Here is a 21122-nt window from a genome sequence, read left to right on the forward strand (position 1 = left end):
CCATAGGGTGGGGGTTGGGACAGTGGGGGGAGGTTCTTGGGGGGCTCGTGCAGAGCCCCCCACGCAGCATGGGGAGCTGGGATCACTCTCCCCTCCCCCCCCACCTGGCAGCAGCCACTGAGTCAGGGCTTTTGTTTTTTCCAAGTGCTGGGAGCTGGAGCAGGCAGGGCAACCATTGCCAGGGCTGGGAAAGGGGGCAGGTGGGTGGGCTGGGCCTGGGCCTAATTGATTCGGGACAGTGATTCAAATCACCGAATCGAATCACTGTCCACTGAATTGGCCTAATCCAAAGCAAATACTAGCTGCTTCGTGCAGGCCTACTTTTTGACACTTATCTAATAGCTAATTGAATTAGCTTCAGATAAAAAGTGCCAAAAAGCCCTGCTGAAGCATGCAATTTATACACATGCTGAGGAGCTGGGTTGAACTAATGAGTTGCCTCTTCCAGTAAAGCAAATTTTTTTTCTTTTTTGTATCTGTCAGCAGCCAAGTTGCTTAAAACAATTAATTTACAGACTACATTTTCCTTAATTCTTTGCCACGTAAACATAAATGCAGTATTAAGGAAATAAAACTGACTTAATATTAAAGATTTCCTGAGTCTTTCTAAAATACCCACATTGTTTTAGAAGGAAAAATCTGTTATGCTTCACTTTTTTCATCAAGAAGAAAAAAAACTTACCTAATTTAAGCGCTCCAGCAAGGCCACGTATTACAGTAACTGGGTTGTTTGGATTTGTACAAAATTGATGTAAAGGTGGAAAGAAAGCATCACGTTTATTTTCCAACTGCAAAATTACAAAGCAGTATTAAATCTCCGGGGAACATAGGATTTTCATAAGTAAAGTTAAAAATAATAGACCAAGCGGAGGTCAGGAATCCTATCCATTTCCATACTCTCCTGTGAATTAGGAGTTATATCATACAACATATTCCTCTTAAATACTGCTTTCACTCCTTTTAAAATTAATTTGGTCACTGCAATAAAATTTCTTGACAAAAATTCTTCCTAGGTCACTTTGTGCCTGAAGTGTGTGTCTAGGCTTAGTTTTACAGAAATTTATTTGACATAAACTCCAGAAATCTAGAAATATTAATTGTTTATACATTTCCTGTTTGGATTGTTAGCTCAAAGGATCCTCTTTCTTTATGTGTTGTCCCTCCCTAAAGAACAAATCTAATTTTTTTTTACTGCATGCTTTCATAACCAGGATATAGAATGAATCATTTTTCTGCTCCTCATTGCACATTCTCCAAATCCATCAAATTCTTTTTATAGCCAGGCATTATGGTTTTATGTTAACCTCCAAGAGTTACGAAAAGATAATACTTTACAGAATGTTCAAGGGATAACTGAAATAGAAATATTGTCTACACTGTATCTAGTGTTAACTAGAATAGCTGATTTTGCTCTCACATGGCTGTGTGGCACCTTTATGTCTAATGACTTTTTAACGCTAGGTTTTCCTCAGTTTGGTACTGTTGCCAATCTTTTAACATCTTTCCTCTAGGGGGCAGAATGGGTCAGGGCTCCAGAGAAAAAAAGGGCAATCTACTCTCTGGATAGAGGCTTGGAAGATTCTAGAATGGTTTGTTACTTCTCTATCACCAAGGAAGACAGATTACAAAGATTCTGGGATACTGCCAGATTGTGCTTTTGAAATAGTGATACATAAAGAAAGATGGAGTAAGAAAAGCTTTAATTAAAATATTTCACATCTCAACCGTTTTCTAATATTTACATTTTGCTAACATTTATTAGAATTTTTGCTGGTTTTTGTTGCGTTTTGAAGTAGACTGGTAGATTATTTTAATGTAGTTATTTAGTAATATATCATTTTAACTAACAGTTTGCAAATGTAAGAAATATTAAGTATTTTATATTTGACCTATTAGTGAATTGGGTCTCATGAACTGCCTCTCTGCTAAACATGCTTAAAGAATTAAGAACTACTGTTTTCTATTTAATTTAGCAATCATACTGAAATTCTAAGTTTGATTCATTTCCTCCATTGTTTAGCTAGGTCCCAATATTTCTTTTAGGGACAAAGTTTTGTATTTTTGCATGTTGGGAGACCCCTGCAAAATTCACTTCTGAATAAGACATCTTTTAAAAATACTTATCTAAATTAAAAAACTAGTTGAATAGTTACAAAAAGCACTAACAATTTTTTCCTACCAGTTGGTATATACTTACATAAATACTAGGTGTAGGTGGATTCAATTTGTCCTTTGGCAAGGGGGGGTATGGTGGAGGTGGTGGTCGTGGTGGTGGACATTTATCCAATAAAATACTACTGTTAGATAAGCCATTTTTACCCAGATTCCTAAAAGGAAAAAGAGCTGTCTGTGTGAGCATTTAAAAGAAATGTAACAATTTGCCGAATATATGCTCTCCACACATTAACATTTTTTCTGCCCAGTAGTGATGTACAAGGGTAAATTGTTAACACTTGTTAAAAAAATACAGGTATATTTACTAGATATATTTGAGTTACATATTAATATTTTTTTCTTCTGCACAGTTGTACAGAGCAAATGATGTTAAAACTCCAATATACAATTTAATCAAGAATTCTCATTAGTTAGATGATGCTATTTTAAATCACTCCCACCTGCAGATCCCCTTCGAACTTGTATTACTACCAATATTAGTTAAAAATATAACTAATCTAAATAAGAATAGTATGCATTACTTGACACATTCATATAAAAATATAAACACAGTAGAACCTTACTCAACTGGCTTTGACTACTGGGTAATATAAATAAAGCTACGAGATCATCCAGTCATTCTGGTAATATACTGTACAGTATCTTAAGAGAATGCATAGTGATTATTAAACTGATAAGCTTAAAAACTTTTATTAAGAAAATGTTTTACAAATATGATCACAGACAACAGAGTTTATAGGAGAATTTTAACCAAAGACTTTAAAAGTCACCAACTACAGAACTTGCAAATTGCTGGTTCATAGTTTGCAATCTGTATACACACAAGTCACTGTGATCACTTAGTCTGCCATCCTGCATTACATAAGCCATACAATTTCCCTATGTTAATACCTACTTCCAGACTAATAACTGTACTTGGTCTAGACATTTTTTTTTTTTTTTTTTTAAAGAAAAAGATGCAGTCTTGATTTTAAAATCTTCGAGATGGAGACTACACTAAAGTGCAAGCAAAACTGTTCCAGGAGTTGACCCCAACTATTAATCTGGATTTCTCTAGCTTCAATTTTCAGCAAATGGATTCACTATACCTTTATTTGCTAGACCTAAACTGATAATCAATTCCTGTCTGCCACATAGGTATTTATGAACTACGATCAAACTACCCCCTAACTTTCTTATTCAAGTTAAACAGAACAAGTTCCTCTCCACGTCCCTCTGAATAATGTAGGGTGTGGCCAATTTGCAAAAGTTGGCCACCATGCCATAAGTGGCAAATACATCTGCTTTGTTTGGCACAAGGTAGATCCATCAGGAAGCAGAGAAAATAGCTGCACACAGGGCAGGGAGCAGAGAACAGAGCAACGGATAAGGCAGCAAAATGGGATCAGAGTGGCGGTCAGGGAGGGGGTGGCGCTTACCTTGTGGTATGCCTGCCAAAAAGGTTGACCCCCACTGGAATAAGGCATGTTTTCCAATATATAAATTATTTTATAAACCCCACCTCTTGAACACCAACTGATCATTCCAAGCCCACATAAAGTGGCAAAGATTAAATGGAAATTGAAATATCCAGCCTCAGAAAGCCCACTGGTTTCAGAAACAGAACGGGTTTACTATTCAAACTACCAAATGGCTATGCAAAACGAGATTGCTGATATTCTCTGTTGTCAAGAAAGCCAATCTCTAGAAGCCAATGCTTTGAAAAAATTGATGCTGGTAATAGGCAAAACACCTTAAAGCTGATTATTAGACTACAAGATCAATACTTCAAACATCAAAGACCTCACAGATCATAATGGAGATGGATAACTGTGGTCCTGAAATCCTGGGCATAAGAACACACTGATAGAAGTGGAAAAAGTGCTTTAAGCAAGAAAAGAAATCATCTCATCAACTCATTCCACAGTGATGAGCACTCATCACAACAGACAGGGTAGAGAAAAAAAAGTCACCTGGCAACCCAGAAACCTATCAATCAATATACCAGAAACACCAGATTTCTAAAGATGTCATGCTCTGATAGAGGAACAAAACAATAAGGACAAAGATGAGTTCTACAATTGCTTGCAAAAGAATGACAAAGTATCAAAACAAAACTGCCCATCACAAGGAGCAAGTTAATGCCTAAGTAAATATAACAATCAAGGAAATAAAAAGAGCAGTGGAGAAATTAGAGCTGTGAATCAATCAAAATGGAAAGAAACGCATGAAACTCTACTAGGCAACTCAACCACTTACTTTCAAGTGCCCCGACAATGATACACACAAAGGACAAAGAATTTTTCCAGATGGCAAAACAAACAAACAAAAAATATTAACCTGACTTGCATCATCTGAAGAATCAAATAATCTAAGATGGCAGCAATGACTGCAATCTTTGCATTAACCAACTGCTTGTAAAACTGAGAACGATCATTTTCTGCTTAAAAAGCTGATCCAAAAACAACAGCACAAAATTGAAAACAACAGAAAAATTCCAACTTGAATTTGGGTATTGTCAGGGGCCAAAGATAAGAGAGAAACTGAACATGAGGAAACCTGGGTAAAGCTCACGTGATTTGAGCTACAGTGGTGACATCTGGTTATCTCCATAAACAAAGCAGGACTGGAATAACCCAAAAGATATGGAGCCAGACTACAGACAGAAAAAGCACTGAAAGAAACTCCTGAAGGCTGAAGACCAATAAAGTATTGGAGAAAGCAAAGGAAAAGCATAAGAAAGCTACAAAAAAAGTGAAAAGCCACATAAATAAAGCTAACTAGAGAGACATGGTATAGATCTAGCACCTGAAGCTGCTACCAGTAGCATAACTAGGGGTCGGCAAGGGGGCATCCATCTCAAGCACCAAGTTAAGAGAGGTGCCAGAATTGCGACCCCATCGCTGCTGAGTCTGCAGTCCAGCAGCGCTCCCATGACAGGAGCTCCAAAACAGTTCCCAACTGCTGTTGCTTTAAAAGCAGCAGAACTAGGACAGGCAGAGCATGTGCAGTGGCACCAGCTCCACTGGGACTACTTCCATTGAGGACCCTGCCTTCCATCCCACCACCCCAATTTTCAGAATCCGTGTGGGCCCTGCTCTCAGAACTTGTGTGCCCCCACCCCTTCCAATCTCAGTGCCATGTGCCCCCCGCCCTGTTCTTGGAGCCACATGCCCCTCCCACAGCATTTGCTCTGGGTGCCAACTCTGCTTGTTATGCCACTGGCTACTGCTATGATAAGAAACTACGGAACAATTAACCAAGTGAGTAAAATCCTGTGTGGAAATTTGAAAAAAGCAAATAAGCCAAGTAAAAACAAAGATGAAAATACTTACAAGCAACAAGAAGAAAAGACGGAAAGAGAATGTCAAAGTAGTCCTCAATGCTATATTTCAATGAAACATATTAACCACAACTTGATATTAACTCTAGCCCAAAGAATAACAGAAGTACAGGCCATAATTAGGAAGGTATAAAATAAAGTGGTGGAAGATGATCAAATCAAAACAGAAACATTGTCAAGACACTTGATACCACCATCCTAACAAAACAGACAGAGCTGTTCAGTAAGCAAGTATGGGAGAGACCTCTTTTGATCAGCTGAAACAAAGAATTATTGCCAGTATACCCAAAATAGAGATCTTTTTGAGACTACAACATGTTAGAGGAATCACACTACTCACTACTGTACGGAAAGCTATCTTCAGTAAGACACTGTATAGGGTGAATGTAAAGCTTAAGAATAGCTTAGACTTTGAGCCAAGACTACCTGTGCGGACCATATATTCACATTAAAGACTGCCATATAAGAATGCAGAAAAAGGCAGGTTTCCTTCATCGCCAACTTAACTGACTTTCAAAAAGCATTCAACAGCGTACATGGACCCACTGTAGAATATTCTTCAGTTCAGTTGAATTAGCTCAAGTCAACAATCTCCCGAAGGCTATGTACAGAGATGTAAGATACTCTGAAAGAATAAACTGCCAGGTAAAACGATTTGACGTACACACTACAGAACGAACAGGGCTGCCTTTTCTCTTTGTTACTGCCTGGCACCATAGAAGTAGTACAGCATGGGAAGATGGCAAATGCCTAGACTATGCTGATGACACTGTGCTACTGAATGGCACCCCTACGAAATTACAAATGATGACAGATAACCTGACAAATATAGCATGCCAATCAAAGTTCAAAACCAGATGTTTAAACAAACATCTAAAAATCCCTGATGTCAAAGAGCAACACCACACAAGGGGAAGTGGAAGGGGTGTAGAACAGGTAGGACTGGAGTGGTAACAAATTAGCCAGGAGATCTAAAGAAGGAAGTGCCATCAAGGATAGGAAAAGAACCCATTAAGATCGACTAAAAACCAACAATTTATGGAAGTAAGAGGTGAAGGAGCACCAAAATAAAACTATTTTCAACAAACAAACTTGAAGCTAACATAGTTGTGAGTACTGGAGAGCTATTCAATTCCTTTCTAAAGCCATGAAAGATTCTGAGATCTGAATAGAAAGACTATCACCAATTAAGAAATCTGAGAAATGAACAGCAAGTAGCTTCTTTCCATCGGACTCAAAAGGAAGCACTGGACATCCTCTAGTTCATTTTCAAGATGTTACACAGCCCCAAGTCCAATGCCTTACCTAAGCTTAAGTATCTTGAACCAATGCTATGGCCCATATCAACCAAACTTGCAATTATATTAAAAATATCAAGTTAATTTGACAACACCTGTTAACTAAAAACCTCCCCTGACTGTCATTTATCTTACTTTCTTTAATTCTTTATTAAGTTCCATGAGTTCATAAGTGATGTCAGGCTGACATGACTATATTTGCCAGGCTCACTCTACTTGTAAGTATTTATACAATATTTTTACGTCCAGTCCTCTGTAATTTTCCCAGTGTCCCAAGACTTACTGGAAATCAATATTACATGATCCAGAGAGCTATTAAGCCTGGTCTTTTAAAACCTCAAAGATACAAGTTACCCCAGCCTACTGATTTAAAAGATAACTAAGTTAAGCAGCTGCTGTTTAATATTCTGCCTAGTTCTATGTAATCTTGATAGGGTTAGTAACAGATCAATACCACTGTTCACGTTCATTTTGCTCCTAACATACTTAAGTAAAAAGGAGAGGGCATTTTTGTCTTTAATTCTGTTAAACACAAATCTCACATTGTATCCTTTTGCTTTCTAGAGGAATTCTCTATAATTCCTGGTTCTGATTTATACTCATTGCTATTAATTTGTCCTTTATTCTATTTGTTACATTTTTAATAGTTGCTTTTACTTACTGTCTAATCCAGGCTACTTTATTAACTGTCAACATCTTTTTTCTTGACTGTGGGTTTTTGACCTTTTTTGAGGGGCTGGAAAGGAACTAATGAAATGCTCCTAAAGAATTCCCAATCATTAATTTACAATTCTCTGTTAAAATTCTCTCCCAGATAATTTGGTCTTAACTGTTTCAACTTTGTGAAACTGGCTCTTAAATCACTAAGTGCATATATTTCTGTTTATGCACAAAATAACAACGTCAGGATCACTTGCACATAAACAAGTATTAAGTCCCTAATGATAATAACACTTTTTAAAAACATCATACAGATGATTTCTCCCTTTTTTTGAGCGGGACTACAAGGCTGCTCTGAAGTATTAAAAGACACTTCCTTTCCCATGAATAAAGATTCAATTTTATACAAGTATAAGAAACCCTAAGTTTGTGGTACATTATTTTATATCCTTCATGGTTATCTAACAAGGAAGGGAAAGTGACAAACATTTAAGTTAAAAGGAGTGATGCAATGAGGAAATACTTGAAATACTGAGATATCCACAGGGACTATTTGACTTGACATGATTCAAACAAGAAATATCTACAAATCTTTTACCCCTCTGTCACACTAAGTCAACACAACGAACATAAAAGAACCAAGTGAAACCACCTAAAAAGTCAATCAAATTCCATTATGTTGTATTGTCACACTGAGGAATTGGACTGCACATATACAGATTTATATACAAGTGAATTCCAATAAATATACTGTATATACTTGCTAAAATAAAACTGAGTTTCTGATATAGTAAATTTAGAAACTAACTGGAACACAGCTGCCTAGAATGGGGTTGGGGAAGGGGAGGGAACGGTGTGAAGAAAAGCAATGACAAAACCAAAAACAAAAGCTATGCTGATGAAACAGTGGTGAAAATTGTAACGTCTGTATCTCACAGTACCTGAACTCAAAATCATTATTCCACCAGTACTATAATTCTGCTTCCCTCAGCATGTAATACTGCATCTGATATAACTGTATATTACTTTTATTAACTATGTTGCAGGATGTCACTTAGAGCCCTTAATTATAGATTAGTCAATGCTGAAACACTGTATAAATAGATAGAAAAAAAGCAACTTTTGTCCCATGGAACCTGCATATAGTAGGCAGTTTAAAATCTTAATGTGTTATGCTCACTTTGAATATATTTGCTGTGACAACCATAGTTTATTTCCTGTTTGTACCTGTGTATGGACAACTTAAAAAAAAAAACCCAAAAACAAAAACTCAGTTGTGCCTTACTGTAAAATAAAACATACCCAATCAGGTTGAGAGCAAAGGGTGATAGTGAAGCAAGAAAGGCCAGGAGGTTTCTATGTTGTCAGATACTGCTAATACAATGTGCATGCAGTTCCCCAACTCTTCAATCTGTGATCTTTTGATCACCTAGTTACATTTATGTGCATACTTAAGGCAAACCCATGTACACACAGTGAACCTTTCAAAGATGACAACATTCTACACTGGGTACTGTCTTGCTGTCAAGCACAAGTATTTCTTGGCAAGCAAAATAAGTCTTGAAGAACGAAAACTGTGTTCTCTAACAAAACCCAAAATGTGGCTACTCCAGTTGTTTTGCTTGCTATTTCACCATGCAATTTTATCCTATATTGTCAGTGATGAAACATTACAAATGTAATACAAAAACAGGAACACATTATTATTTTTAATCAACTTTCTTTGAATATGTGAAAGGAATTTGGTCTTCGCTGCAGATTAAGTCAATAGGATTATGAATCATAGCTATTTTAATTATAGGAACACTGCAGAATCTGTCTTTTTCCTTTCATTATGAAACTACTTTCTTCCTCCACAATTAGATACACAAATATAAACAAACACATTTTCTTCAAACTTCAAAAACCAGAAGATTTACTTGAGTCTCTGGCCAGAAAATAAGCATGAGAAATTTCTATGGGAACATGAGTGTTAGGGAATGTAAACAACCCATCTAATTGTTCTGTGTTTAAGAGTGATGTACCATAGGCTCAGAAAAAAGTACAAGCAGCTACCTACCTATTCAACAACCTGCTTCAAAAGGTAATTTTCTGTCTAAACCCTCAGTTAGTGGTTGGCATAAACCCAGAGAAAATTGCATAGAAAATCCCATAACGTGTCTGCGGATGTTCTCATTATGCAAATATACTTCTAATCTCTTCTAAATCCTATTTAGCTTGTGACCTCACTGGTATAGAGTAACAGCAACTTTCACAGGTTAATTATACTTTGTATAAAATGCACATTTTCTTTTTATTAGTTTTAAGTATAGTTGTAACTAATGAAATAAAAAACGTTCTGATATTAAAGAGGAAAAAATAGCACTTTCATGACTACTATACACCTTTATCAAATCTTTTCCTAATTTTTCCTATCTAAATATAATAGGTATCTTCAGTCTTTTTTTCAGAACTTTTTAGGCCTTTAATAATTTTGCTGGCCAACCCTGAATTCTTATTTTTGTATTTTGAGGCAAAGCTAAAGAAGGGAAATCCTGATACTGCCTGTTAGAAAAAATGAGAGCTCAGTGAGGTGTCTGTGAATAATCACAGATGATCCCATTAACAAACACATGACAGTGAATTATAGTGTACTATACTTGTTTTACCAAAATTGTTAATGGCAGTGGTAATGAATCAAAAGATCTGCATATGGTTCATACAGCAGGGATTGCAACTAGATAGCATCTCTGCAGAGAAGAGAAAGGGCATTTATTTTTTTTAAATGCTGGTTTTTTATATATTATTGAAATTAGGAAAACAATGCTGTACAAATAGCACAATATAAAACATTCACAAGAGGAAAAACTGAACTGAAATAAAAGCATGAGCTTAATTTTTAAATGGAGGCAGTTCTGCTGGGATTATATATTTATAAAATATATATTTATGAAAGATATTTTGGCCAGTATTTCTTGTGCTCCCTGTTTCTGTTCATTTCTTTGCTCTATATATTAGTTCCATAGTAAAGCCACATATTTCAAGTTAATTACATCAGGCTGTGATAGAAATAATTAATGTCCTAAAAGCATCATTGGCTTTCACTAAAAAATGGGTCTGGCTTACTCACATTTCAAATACAAGAATCTAGACATCAGTAAACAAAGTTGGAAAAAATGCAAATCAAATCAGTTTAGTTAAATTTTAATGATTTTAATATACAGGCAGTCCTCGCATTTTCGGCGGGTTACGTTCCTGGAAAAGGCACTGTAAGTCGAAACGATACAAGTCAAATCTTATTTTCCCATAGAAATAACATTATAAGAGCAGGAAACATTCCTGACCAAGGGCCTTATGCCCAACTTTTTACAGAAATTGCCATAAAAACCATATTTAAATCAACTATTTAATCAACTATAAATGATATACACTGTACAGTACAAAGCTTTCTAAAGTGTACTGTATATATAGATTAAACAGGGCAATGCAGTAACTAATCACATAAAATGTTATTTAATCAGAAGGTGAAGGAACACCTTCATCGGGGTCATGGAATTCAAAAGGGCTTCTTTGGGGAGACTTAGGGCCACTTGTTGGCTTTTTGAGAAACTGATCCAGGGAGATTTGTTTTGCTGCCCTCTTTTTCCTCATTGTAAATTTCCATGTAGTGCTGTAAGTGTGAGGATCCAGCGCTATACGTAATAACATGGGTGCAAATGGTGGAGCGCCACAAGTGTGAATTGACCTAAGTTGAAACACCGTAAATCGAGGCCTGCCTGTATTTATAAAATCTCTCAAGCACTGAGGTCCTTTTGACCCAAAGCAATGCTCACATCAATCTTCTGGTACCCCTTATACTTCCCTTTATCCAAACAAAATGTAAAAGAAACAGACAGAAAAAAACTGGTTAAAATTTTCTCCATTTTGTATTGTTGCTTAATTCTTAAGCAATATGTTCTGGAGCCAGTCAGTACTATTAGCATTATAAATTCATGTTTGTCATGAGATGCCATGCTTACCATGCACATTCCTTGTTACATATGGGGCATTCCACATTTTTGTAGAAGAAAATGTTATTTGTTCCCCATCATTATTATTAATTCTTAAATTTCTACCAGTAAGTGTTTTTCTGAAAATGTTACCAGTAGAAAAACAGCCCCAGGGTTGAAGCATGCATGCCTTCCAGCCCTGTGGCTGAAGTAGCTACACAAGAGAGCTCCCTAACCAGGGGCCACCCCTATCCCTTAGGAGAGCTCATTCACTGATAACCTATCCTCTCCCCTGCCTTGAAAGAGGGCAGGCTGTCAAGTGATATCTGGCAGCTCCCACAGCTAGGGGAGGGTTCCCAGCACGGGAAGATGCCTCTCTGACCCCATCCCGCCAATCAGGGACTGGCAGGAGAGGGGAGCTGTTCTGGTTCCCACTGCAGGGAGAACAGCCCTGGCTCCTTGCTCTGTTCCAGGCTATGGTGAAGGGAGATGGCATTCTGCTGCACAGGCAAAGCTCCCCGAGTCTTGCCACCCAGCACAGCAGCCTGCTTTGCCCGGCACTCCTCCAGGCTGACCCAGAGGCTGCCGCGGCAGGAAATGTCCCCCCCCCCTCCCACCAATCTAACCAGCAGGGCTGCAGCAGGAAATGTCACCCCCCCCTCCCACCAATCTAACCAGCAGGGCTGGGGAAGAGGGGGGATTTTTCAGGATGCCTTTAATAGAGGGAGGGGCAGCAGAGGACTGAGAGATACAAGGTGTCCTCCAGACCCAAGAGAACTACACAGCCATTCAAGTTAGACTGGGAGAAAGAAGACCGTCCTTATAAGTAACTGATCTAATTTCTGAGGGAGGAGCCAGCTCTCTTTTGCAAGACATCCCTTAAATGGGTATATACTCTTTTTTTGTGATCACTTGTTCATGGCCACAATCTGATACTTGTTAGCCTTCTTCTGTCACCATAGAATTTTACTGGGGACAGACTCTTCAAGGGAGAGGAGATAATTAGATACACTTTCTCCTTTTTATATATGTGACTCCCCGTTTAACTCCCCTCTTCTGGATTCTATTACAGACACACCTTTAAAGGACTGCTTTCTGGTTTATGTACAGGGACCTAACAAATTCATGGCAGCAGTGGGCTGTGCTGGGGCTCCTTTAATCTTGCTGGTTCCCCCGCCACCCTCCCTTGTTGATTGGTGGAGGGGTCCTGCTTGCAGCTCACTCCTGATCAGTGGGGAGGCAAAAACTGTGGTTTTAAAATATGGCGCCATTTTTTGCCTCCCGCCACTGATTGGCTGAGGGGCTCTGGAAAGTCCTGCTGTTTGCTGCTGACTGGGAGGGAGGCAAAAATGGCAGGTTTAAAACTGTGGTTTTAGCTGCCCTGCTGATCAAGAGGGAACAGTAGGGTCCTCTGCTACGGGGGGAGGGGGGGGGCAGAAAAGGGGTGAGGTGCACGTGGGGGAACATGCAAGATTAAAGGAATCGCCACACACACACTACTTCCGCTGTGAATTCAGTAGGTCCCTATTTATGTAGTTCCAAAATACGTAAGTATCTGCTTTTCTTCATGTGGTAACTATAGTTACCCTACTAAATAATAATAAACCCCAACATAATTAAGCATATCATTATCATAAATGATGCATCATACAAGAAATCAGCACTGTATAAAAACAGGGGCTTAAAAAACAAAGATGGAGAAGTTAAAATCCAGACTCAATACATTAGATTGACATTCAAGAGGTTCAGAAAGTTTACATAACAGGAAGGGAAAAATTTTAAATGGTAAAAGCTTAAAGTTTTACTTGGGCTGAATGAGTGCCCTCCAAAAATAGGACCCAAAATAGAAGTAAAATTTTGGATGGTAAATGAAGAAAGGGAATCTAAAGAGCCTAGAGACAGAGACAATAAAACAAGCGGGAAATAGAAGAATTTCTGCAAGAAAACTGGTATGTCTATTGTATTACAAAGGAGTTAAAAGGATCAATTAAGAAAGATCAGACCATTGCAAAAAAGCTAAATAATTTCCCTGCATCTGAATTCCACACAGCAAACGTTGGGGAGATATTTACCATACGCCAATCTACTAATGTAATAAAGATGAGGCAGTTTCAAATACTGAACTGTCAGAAGATGCGATGATGGAAAAAAACTACTGATAAATTAAGAAGCAACAAGGCAGGAGGACTAGATGATAATAATCCAGGAGTTCAGAAGGACTGTCACCAAAAATATGCACTCATTAAAACACCATTCAATAGAATACGAGAAACAAATGTTGTGTTCGTCTTCTTTTTTAAAAATACTAGGAAATTATCCTAAAAATTATAAATGGAATCCCAGGAGCCTTAATTTAAGACCAAGAAAACTGCTTTAAACAATAAAACATATAATTAAGTTGTGAAAAGGAAAGCTGACTACATAACTAATTCTTTCAGCATAGCAGCGAAATAGCAGATAAAGACGACCTGGTTGATAATTAATTTTGTACAAGAGGCAAAGATTTTTCTGTGGCATTTTACTGGACTAACTGTATAGCTTGGAGAACTGTTGGACAAGCTTTCATATATCAAGTGCCCTTCATATCAGAGAGAGAAACAGGTGTAGGCTCAGAATACGTAGCTCGGTCTGCATCTGCATTTCTCTCAGATCTCAAGGGCTAGGGACAGAAGTTACACACAAACTGGTTTAAGTCAGAAACTGGTTTAAACCTGTAACAGAATAGAAGTTCAGTGCACATAACCCAGTTTCAAAATGGCTGAAACCAGTCTAAGATAAACCTGGTTGAATGTAATATCAGACTTAACTGACTGAGGTCAAACCATTTTATGGAACTTGTCCCTCAGACTCCTTCCTGGTTTAAGTTAATCAGAGTCCTCCAGCATCCCAGCATGCTCTGCAGCAATGAGCTGAGCTGAGCTGAGCTGGGCTGTCTGTTCCAGCCAAGCAGGGTTGGTCCTGCCCCTGGAGCACTATTGCTACTCTGGCTGGCTGAGAAAGGGTTGGGAACCCCTGCACTGGAGTGCTGCCAGGTCTGCCTGACAAGGGGCAGCAGCCCTTGCCAGGCGTTCCCAGCCCCGCAACTCCCTCGCTGCTCCAGTGGCAGGATTGGAGGTGGTGTCAGCCCCCAGTAGCCTGAGGGGAAGCAGGGGTTTAATTCACCCATTGCAGGAGGCGGAGCTGGGGGGGGGGAGGGGGGGGAAAGAAGGGGGGCATTGGGAGCACCATAGGCTCCGCTTGGGACCCCAGCCCTGCAGCTGACCAGATGCCAGTAGCCTGAGAAGGGGAGGATTTAATTCCCCCATTGCAGGCAGAAGTGGCAGGGACACTGACACAGTATCCTAGACCGAATCCCTCCAAGGAGCGGCAGTGTAACCTGGGCTGGGGCAGCCCCAGGGGATGGGGGTCAGCGCCACCTCCTGCCTCCATTCCAGTGCAGGGGCTACAGTTTGCAGGCAGGCTGCAGCTGAAGCACAGCTCCTCACCCCGCCCCTCTCCCAGCAGTGGACTGAACTATTACAGTGGGCAGAGGAAAGGCACCCACCTCACCTGCTCATGGCAGTGCTGGGTACTGGGGGTAGTCTGCTGCGGGCCAGGGGCATGGGCAGTGGCAGGGGGAGGCAATGGAGTGCAGCAGCCCTGTCTGGCCTGGCCCTATGGCCCAGGGGTGTAAGCAGCAACTGGCTCACAACAGCCTGCCCCAAGCGCCTGATGCTGCCATGAGTAAGTGGCAGGTGACAAATGCCTCACCTCTGCCTTCTGCAATGGTTTGCTCATCCACTGCTTCTGGGAGATGGAAGGGCAGGCTGCCACGGGTCAGTCACTGTTTACGCCCCTGGGCTGTGGGGCCAGGCTGCACTCCTAGGCCGCAAGGCCAGGCATTCAGGGTGGGCTGCTGCAGGCCAGGGATGTGTGCAGTGGCAGGAGAAGGCAATGGACCATCACAGCCTGACTCAGCCCAGCCCCACAGCCCAGGAGTGCAGCTCGGTCCAGTTTAGTCCGGCCTGGCATCACGGCCCAGGGGCATAGGCAGCACCTGGCCTGCAGCAGCCTGCCCCTCCCTCTCCCAGCGACAGTGCAAATCATCACAGTGGGCAGAAGTGAGGCGCCTATCACCTTCTGCTTGCTCATAGCGAACTGTTGCAGGCCAGTTGCTGCCTAAGAACCTGGGCTGTGGGGCTGGGCCAGACCGAGGTTCCATGGTCCACTGCCTTCCCACACTGCTGCCCAAACCCCTGGCCCATAGCAGCCCACCCTGAGCAGGCAGCAGATGACAGATGCCTCACCTCTGCCTGCTTCAATAGTTTGCTCCGCCACTCCTAGCAAAGGGTGGGGGGCTGGAAGCCACGCAGCAGTCCACCTGCAAACCACAGCCCCCACACAGGGCTGGAGGCAATGGATGCTGACCCCCACTTCCTAGGGCTGCCCCAACCCAGACTGCACTGACCATAGAGGGAGGCAATGGTGAGTTAGGCTCCATAGCTAGCCTTGGCTCTCTCCCACACTGCAGCCAGGTCACATTCCTCCTCCCCACCCCCTCCCCATAGCTGGCTGGCCACTCTTCAGAGAGACTTGGCCCAGGGCACTGTGTTGGTGGCCCCACCACTGCCCTCGGGCTACTGGTGTCTGGCCGCCACAGCTCTGGGTGCACGGCCCCAGTGCACAAGCAGAGCCAGTAGATGCCCGTGCCACCTCCACCCTGCAATGGGGTAATTAAACCCTCGCTTCCCCTCAGGCTACTGAGGTCTGGCCCCACTCCTGCCAGCGAGTGAGTGGGGGTGGAGGGACTGGGGAATTCTAACTATTCAGTTGGTAAAATAAACGATATCACAAATCAATTTGGTCTCCCAGGACCACCAAAACCTCCAAAATTACTATATAAATTACCTCAGGTTTTCCAAAACCTTTAACAAAATCCCTCAACTGTCCATTAAGTAAATGAACCAAGAATTGGAAGGTAAGATTCTGTCGTGGACTGGACTGGAATGCTGGCACAAATATTCAAAATAGTTTGAGATGTCTATTCTCTGGAACTATTAAAAATATATCAAATCATCACAGTCCTCTTAACCTGGAACAGCCTATAACATTCAAAGTTGGAAACCACAAACTTTCAGCCCAAAATTGTGAAAGAGAACAGAGGAAGTATAAGACCATAAGACCATGACAAAAGAAAATACAAATGCCCTTCAATGACAAATATGGAGGTTTTTGCCTGCACTTAAAAAACAGCCCTATCAAACTTTAACCCCCCCCAAACCAAAACCAACCAACCAGAAACCAACACCCCCTACCCTCCCTGCCTTCAGTTCCCTAAATTTACATCACAAATTTTAACTGAAAACTTTTAAGCCACACTGTTAACAAGCAGTCACAGTTTAAAAAGTAGAGTGAAAATAAACTACACTGAATTGTTATTCCCAATTACCAGAAGGTAAATGTAGATTTGAACCCCTCTTCTGTTAATGTGAACTACTGAACATAAGCTGAAGGGTTTTTTTTTTTCTGTTTTGTTTTTTTTAATATAAAAAGAACCACTCACATGGCACTGAAATAATTGAAGTATATCAGGTATTCAAATAGAAAATAAATTCCCATTACCTTCCAAATCAAAGTTGTAAATATTTAATAGGCAGATTTTGAAGAACAGGAAGTCAACTAAACCTCACAAATAAGGAAGAAAGAAAATCCATATTGACCACCAGTTCTGCAGTGCTGTTGTATTTAGCATATACAAACTAGCATAAGAAACTGAAGTTATTTTTATATTTCTGCTATCAGTTACATACAGATGGCCCTACTATAAAAACTTTTATAAAAGTGAAGATTTTACAAGTGACAGATATAGATGCTTACTTAGAAAGAGAACAACAAAATATTCAAAATTAATTTTGTAGGCTAGCATATGAAGTAACATTTGAATGATGATAGAACTATGACTTCAGTGCACCAAATGCATCAAATCTAAATCATTTTAAAAAGCTGTGAGTAATGAATATGATAAAATACTACATTTAATTTGGGGCCAAACGGATATAAAACTTGCGTTATCAAATCAGCAGTTTGTACAAAACAGAAAATTTAAAAAAAACATTTAACTCAATTTGAAGCTTAAATTGAAACAAGCTCATATTATTCCCTATGGCCAATATATTCTGCCCATTATCAAGACCCAGAACAGTAGATACAGAACCTAATAGTTTACATAATCACGTGACAATATCAAGATTGCTCATATTTAACTTATTTGTGTAGATGCAGTAGGAGAAGATTATGAAAAGGTTTCATTGTTTTTTAATGCCATTAAGAGATATACAGAAAGGATTAAAAATAATGTATAACTTTCCAGTAGAAACCTGATAATAAAAAACATCAGATGGTGTAAACGATTTAAAAAACAAGAATTATGAACCTTGGAAATTCAGAGTTAAGGATATTCTCAAAATAAATGTATGCATGGTTAGATATGGAAAGGCGCAACTGGGGCACCAAAATAGCCGTATCTTGGCAATATTCATGTATTTATGACTAAATTTTCTAGTGACAAATATTTAAAGACATTAGACTCTTTTTCTTTTTCTCTTATATCACTGAATGGCAGAAGTAAAGCTGGTTGAGTGATCTATATCTCAACATATCTGGAATATCTTTACATTTAAATTTAACTCTGAATTTCCTAGCTTTGTGATGCTTATTTTTGGAATAACAACAAATCCCTGGTAGTATGTTTATCCCTTAATTCAATCTTAACTGTTCTTGTCTGGTAATTTCCTGTTAAAAAATGTTAAAATCAGACACACACGTACTATGAGCAAAAAGCCCAAAAGAAGACTGGTACCAGTTGATATTTCTAATGACCTGGGGATACGTAATACCAAACTTTTTTTTTTTTTCTTTTTTAAACTTTAGGGCCATATTCATTAGAAAATTCTGGCTGCTTTATGCTACTTTAGAGCAGCACAAATTCACCAGAACGTGCGTTTCCCCTCATACTTCTCTTGCAAGCCTCTCATACACAAATGTATAGGCACAGATACCCACCTTAAAGTCTTCTCCTTCGTGCCTACTCTCGAGTTTAAAAAAATAAAAATAAATTTCATTTAAGCAAATACTGATTTTGTAATTTTTGCCATTATTTTTCATAACTGAAAGTCTCAACATTTTCAAGACTAGCAGGCCCTATTATTCTCAAATAGGACTGAAGCTTTGCTGTGCATTACTGTGTGTCCACAAAAGTTTAATAAACTTAATAGTTTTTTAAACTAAAAAGCTATTTCTTCTGGGTTTCTAGTTTCTACAAAATTAGCAGGTATGGGAGAGAATACCATTTTTCCATCATAGTTTTTTTCACTTCAGTCACAGACATAACGTTGCCCACCAAAACCCAAGATTGTAAGTACTTAGGGCTGACTCTTTGTATTACAAGGTAGGCGAGTGCAATAACTGAGACAATGCCATATATACCAGCATTTCTCAACCTGTGGGTCATGAAAGGGTTGCAAACAAACTTTAAAAATGGATTCCCCCTTAAAGGAGAAAAATGTGAGAAATCGTGGCTTTTCCCTTGCTGGCTGGCAGAGTTCCAGCCTGCAAGGGGCTGCTTGGAGACCCCTATGCCCCCCTCCCACAGGAGACAGGGGTCAGCAGGTTGGGAGTGAAGGGCACGGGGTCAGGACTGGTCATCGATGTTTAGAAATGGGTCCTGGTACAAAAAAGGTTGAAAACTAATGCTATATACCACATATACCTTCCTCCTAAATCAGCCCTCCAAAACTAGGGTGCATATGTCATAAGCAGGGATGCTGATTTTCTGCACTGCAATTGAAGCATGTAATAGCTATTTAATGGATCCCAGTAATGACTGCCATGGGCTGTGCTTCTTTCTCATCCCACAAGGTAGGGGCAGAGTGTACTCTTGAGGACCACACTGTTACAGGTGCTGAGCGGTGAAACTAGTTCTGAAGCTGCAGCTAGAGACTGAACGACACAGAGAAGTGGGGTTTGCCCTTCCTGCCTGGGGGCAGTGTTCAAGCTGTGGCAGTTAGGATTCTGGAGAATTCTTCATTCTTCCTTCCCAACAGAAGAATGTGTGTATTATTTTGGGGTATGTGGTATGCAAATAAATACAGTAATTATAAACAATAACCAAGCACTGAAGACAGTGTTCCTTTATCCCACAAGTTATCTGCAAGCAAGGGTACTAGACGATGGGGTGGGAGGAATGGTGCGGGAAGCAGGGACAAGGGAGATTATTCTTTAGGGAAGATGCTGGTAGAAGAATCGATAACTCTATAAATATTTTTGTAGTTATTTCTATCAGAATATACTCCTTTTCCTGACTTGGAGTCTTTGAAACAGTTGTCTGCAATGTGAGGCTCATCTACCAAAACGCGGTGTGAATGCCAGTGAGACCCTGAAAAGCGGCTATTTGTAGACAGGAAATTGTAGCACTCTGACCTTCCCCCAGACTTCACCTAACTCTGTAACAGCAATGGCCCAAATTATGGCTACTGCAGCAGCACTTGCAGCCTCTTATTCTTTGGGGAGACAATCTACCTGCCTCTTGATTTAACAAGAGAAAAAGTTAAGAAATGCTAGCTAAAATAGCTTACAAAATAACTATATAAAGCTGTGTGGAGTTCACTGTTCCTGCTACTCTGTTCTTCAACCAGGCAGGAGAGACACAAACGTGTATTTAGTGACTAAAGCAGGGGTGGGCAAAATACGGCCCGTTGGCCAGATCCAGCCCACCAAGGGATTCTATTAGGCCCGTGATAGGTCCCTCTGCCTTGCCTGGCCCAAGAGCAAGAGGCAGCCCAGGCTGTGACACATGCGGCCAGACCTGCCGCCCCTTGGAGCACAGTAAGTCAGGGGTAGTGCAGCAGCCAGACTCAGTTTCCTGGAAGCCCTGGTTCCTTCCAACTGACACTCTCAATGTCGCTGCCACTGCTGGACCTGGACCTGGACCCTGCCCAGGCACCCCAGCCCATTCACCCCACACCACTGTTGGGGGCGCCGGATGAAGCGTGTGTACAGAGTCCCCATGTATGGACACCAGCCTAGGACCCCTGTGGGCAAGGCGCACTCAGCCAAGTGGATGGGATGGGACTGTGGTGTATGGAAGCGGGATGGCCAGGTGAGGCCTGGATTGTAGGGTGGTGACAATGTGGAGCTGGGGCTTGTGGCAAAGCCCCAATTCAGATATGCAGGGAGCAGATCACATCTCTGCTTTTGGCTCCAGCTCCATGCTGTCACCGCTGTGCAATCCTGACCGCCCCCCACAACCACCCACAGCCCCATTCCATCTGCCCGGCTGAGCGCATTCTGCCTGTGGGGATCCCAGCAAGCCTCCATAGAGACTCCACCAGCCTGCTCCATCTGGCACCCTGGTGGTGGGTGCAGGGCAGACAGGCCTGGGCTGGATTGATATCAATTGCCCTTCCCCCACTCCACTGGAAAAAGTCAATACTCCCCCCATACCCCAGCCCCCTCCAGCCTGCAACACCTCACTAAAACTCCCTAAGTGGTCCTTCAGCCCAAATAATTGCCCACCCCTGGACTAGAGTGAGATAGAACTGTAGATATTTATTGTTTGCTGACATACTTGTCCAGATCATAGTTTCTCAACCTATGGGTATGTGAGACACAGGCAGAGGGTACGCGGATACCCTAACATTCTCTCTCACTCCCCCTCTTTCC

At 40.7% G+C, this 21122-nt stretch overlaps 1 protein-coding gene across 7 annotated transcripts in view; it reads right to left on the bottom strand.

Moving 5' to 3' along the window:
- KDM6A (lysine demethylase 6A) overlaps window positions 1-21122 on the bottom strand; it is a 153716-nt gene that overhangs the window by 10929 nt on the left and 121665 nt on the right. For all 7 annotated transcript variants that reach the window (XR_003094228.1, XR_003094229.1, XM_014520551.2 and 4 more), the window contains 2 exons: window positions 2198-2327; window positions 683-788 (listed from right to left, as the gene is read on the bottom strand). Coding sequence is in view for 5 of the 7 variants with exons in the window: in XM_014520551.2 (XP_014376037.1) it covers window positions 683-788; window positions 2198-2327 (236 nt within the window). In the remaining 2 variants the exon portion in view is untranslated. The remainder of the gene's footprint in view (window positions 1-682; window positions 789-2197; window positions 2328-21122) is intronic.

This window comes from Alligator sinensis, unplaced genomic scaffold (assembly GCF_000455745.1).
Source record: "Alligator sinensis unplaced genomic scaffold, ASM45574v1 scaffold243_1, whole genome shotgun sequence".
Taxonomy (NCBI): domain Eukaryota; kingdom Metazoa; phylum Chordata; order Crocodylia; family Alligatoridae; genus Alligator; species Alligator sinensis.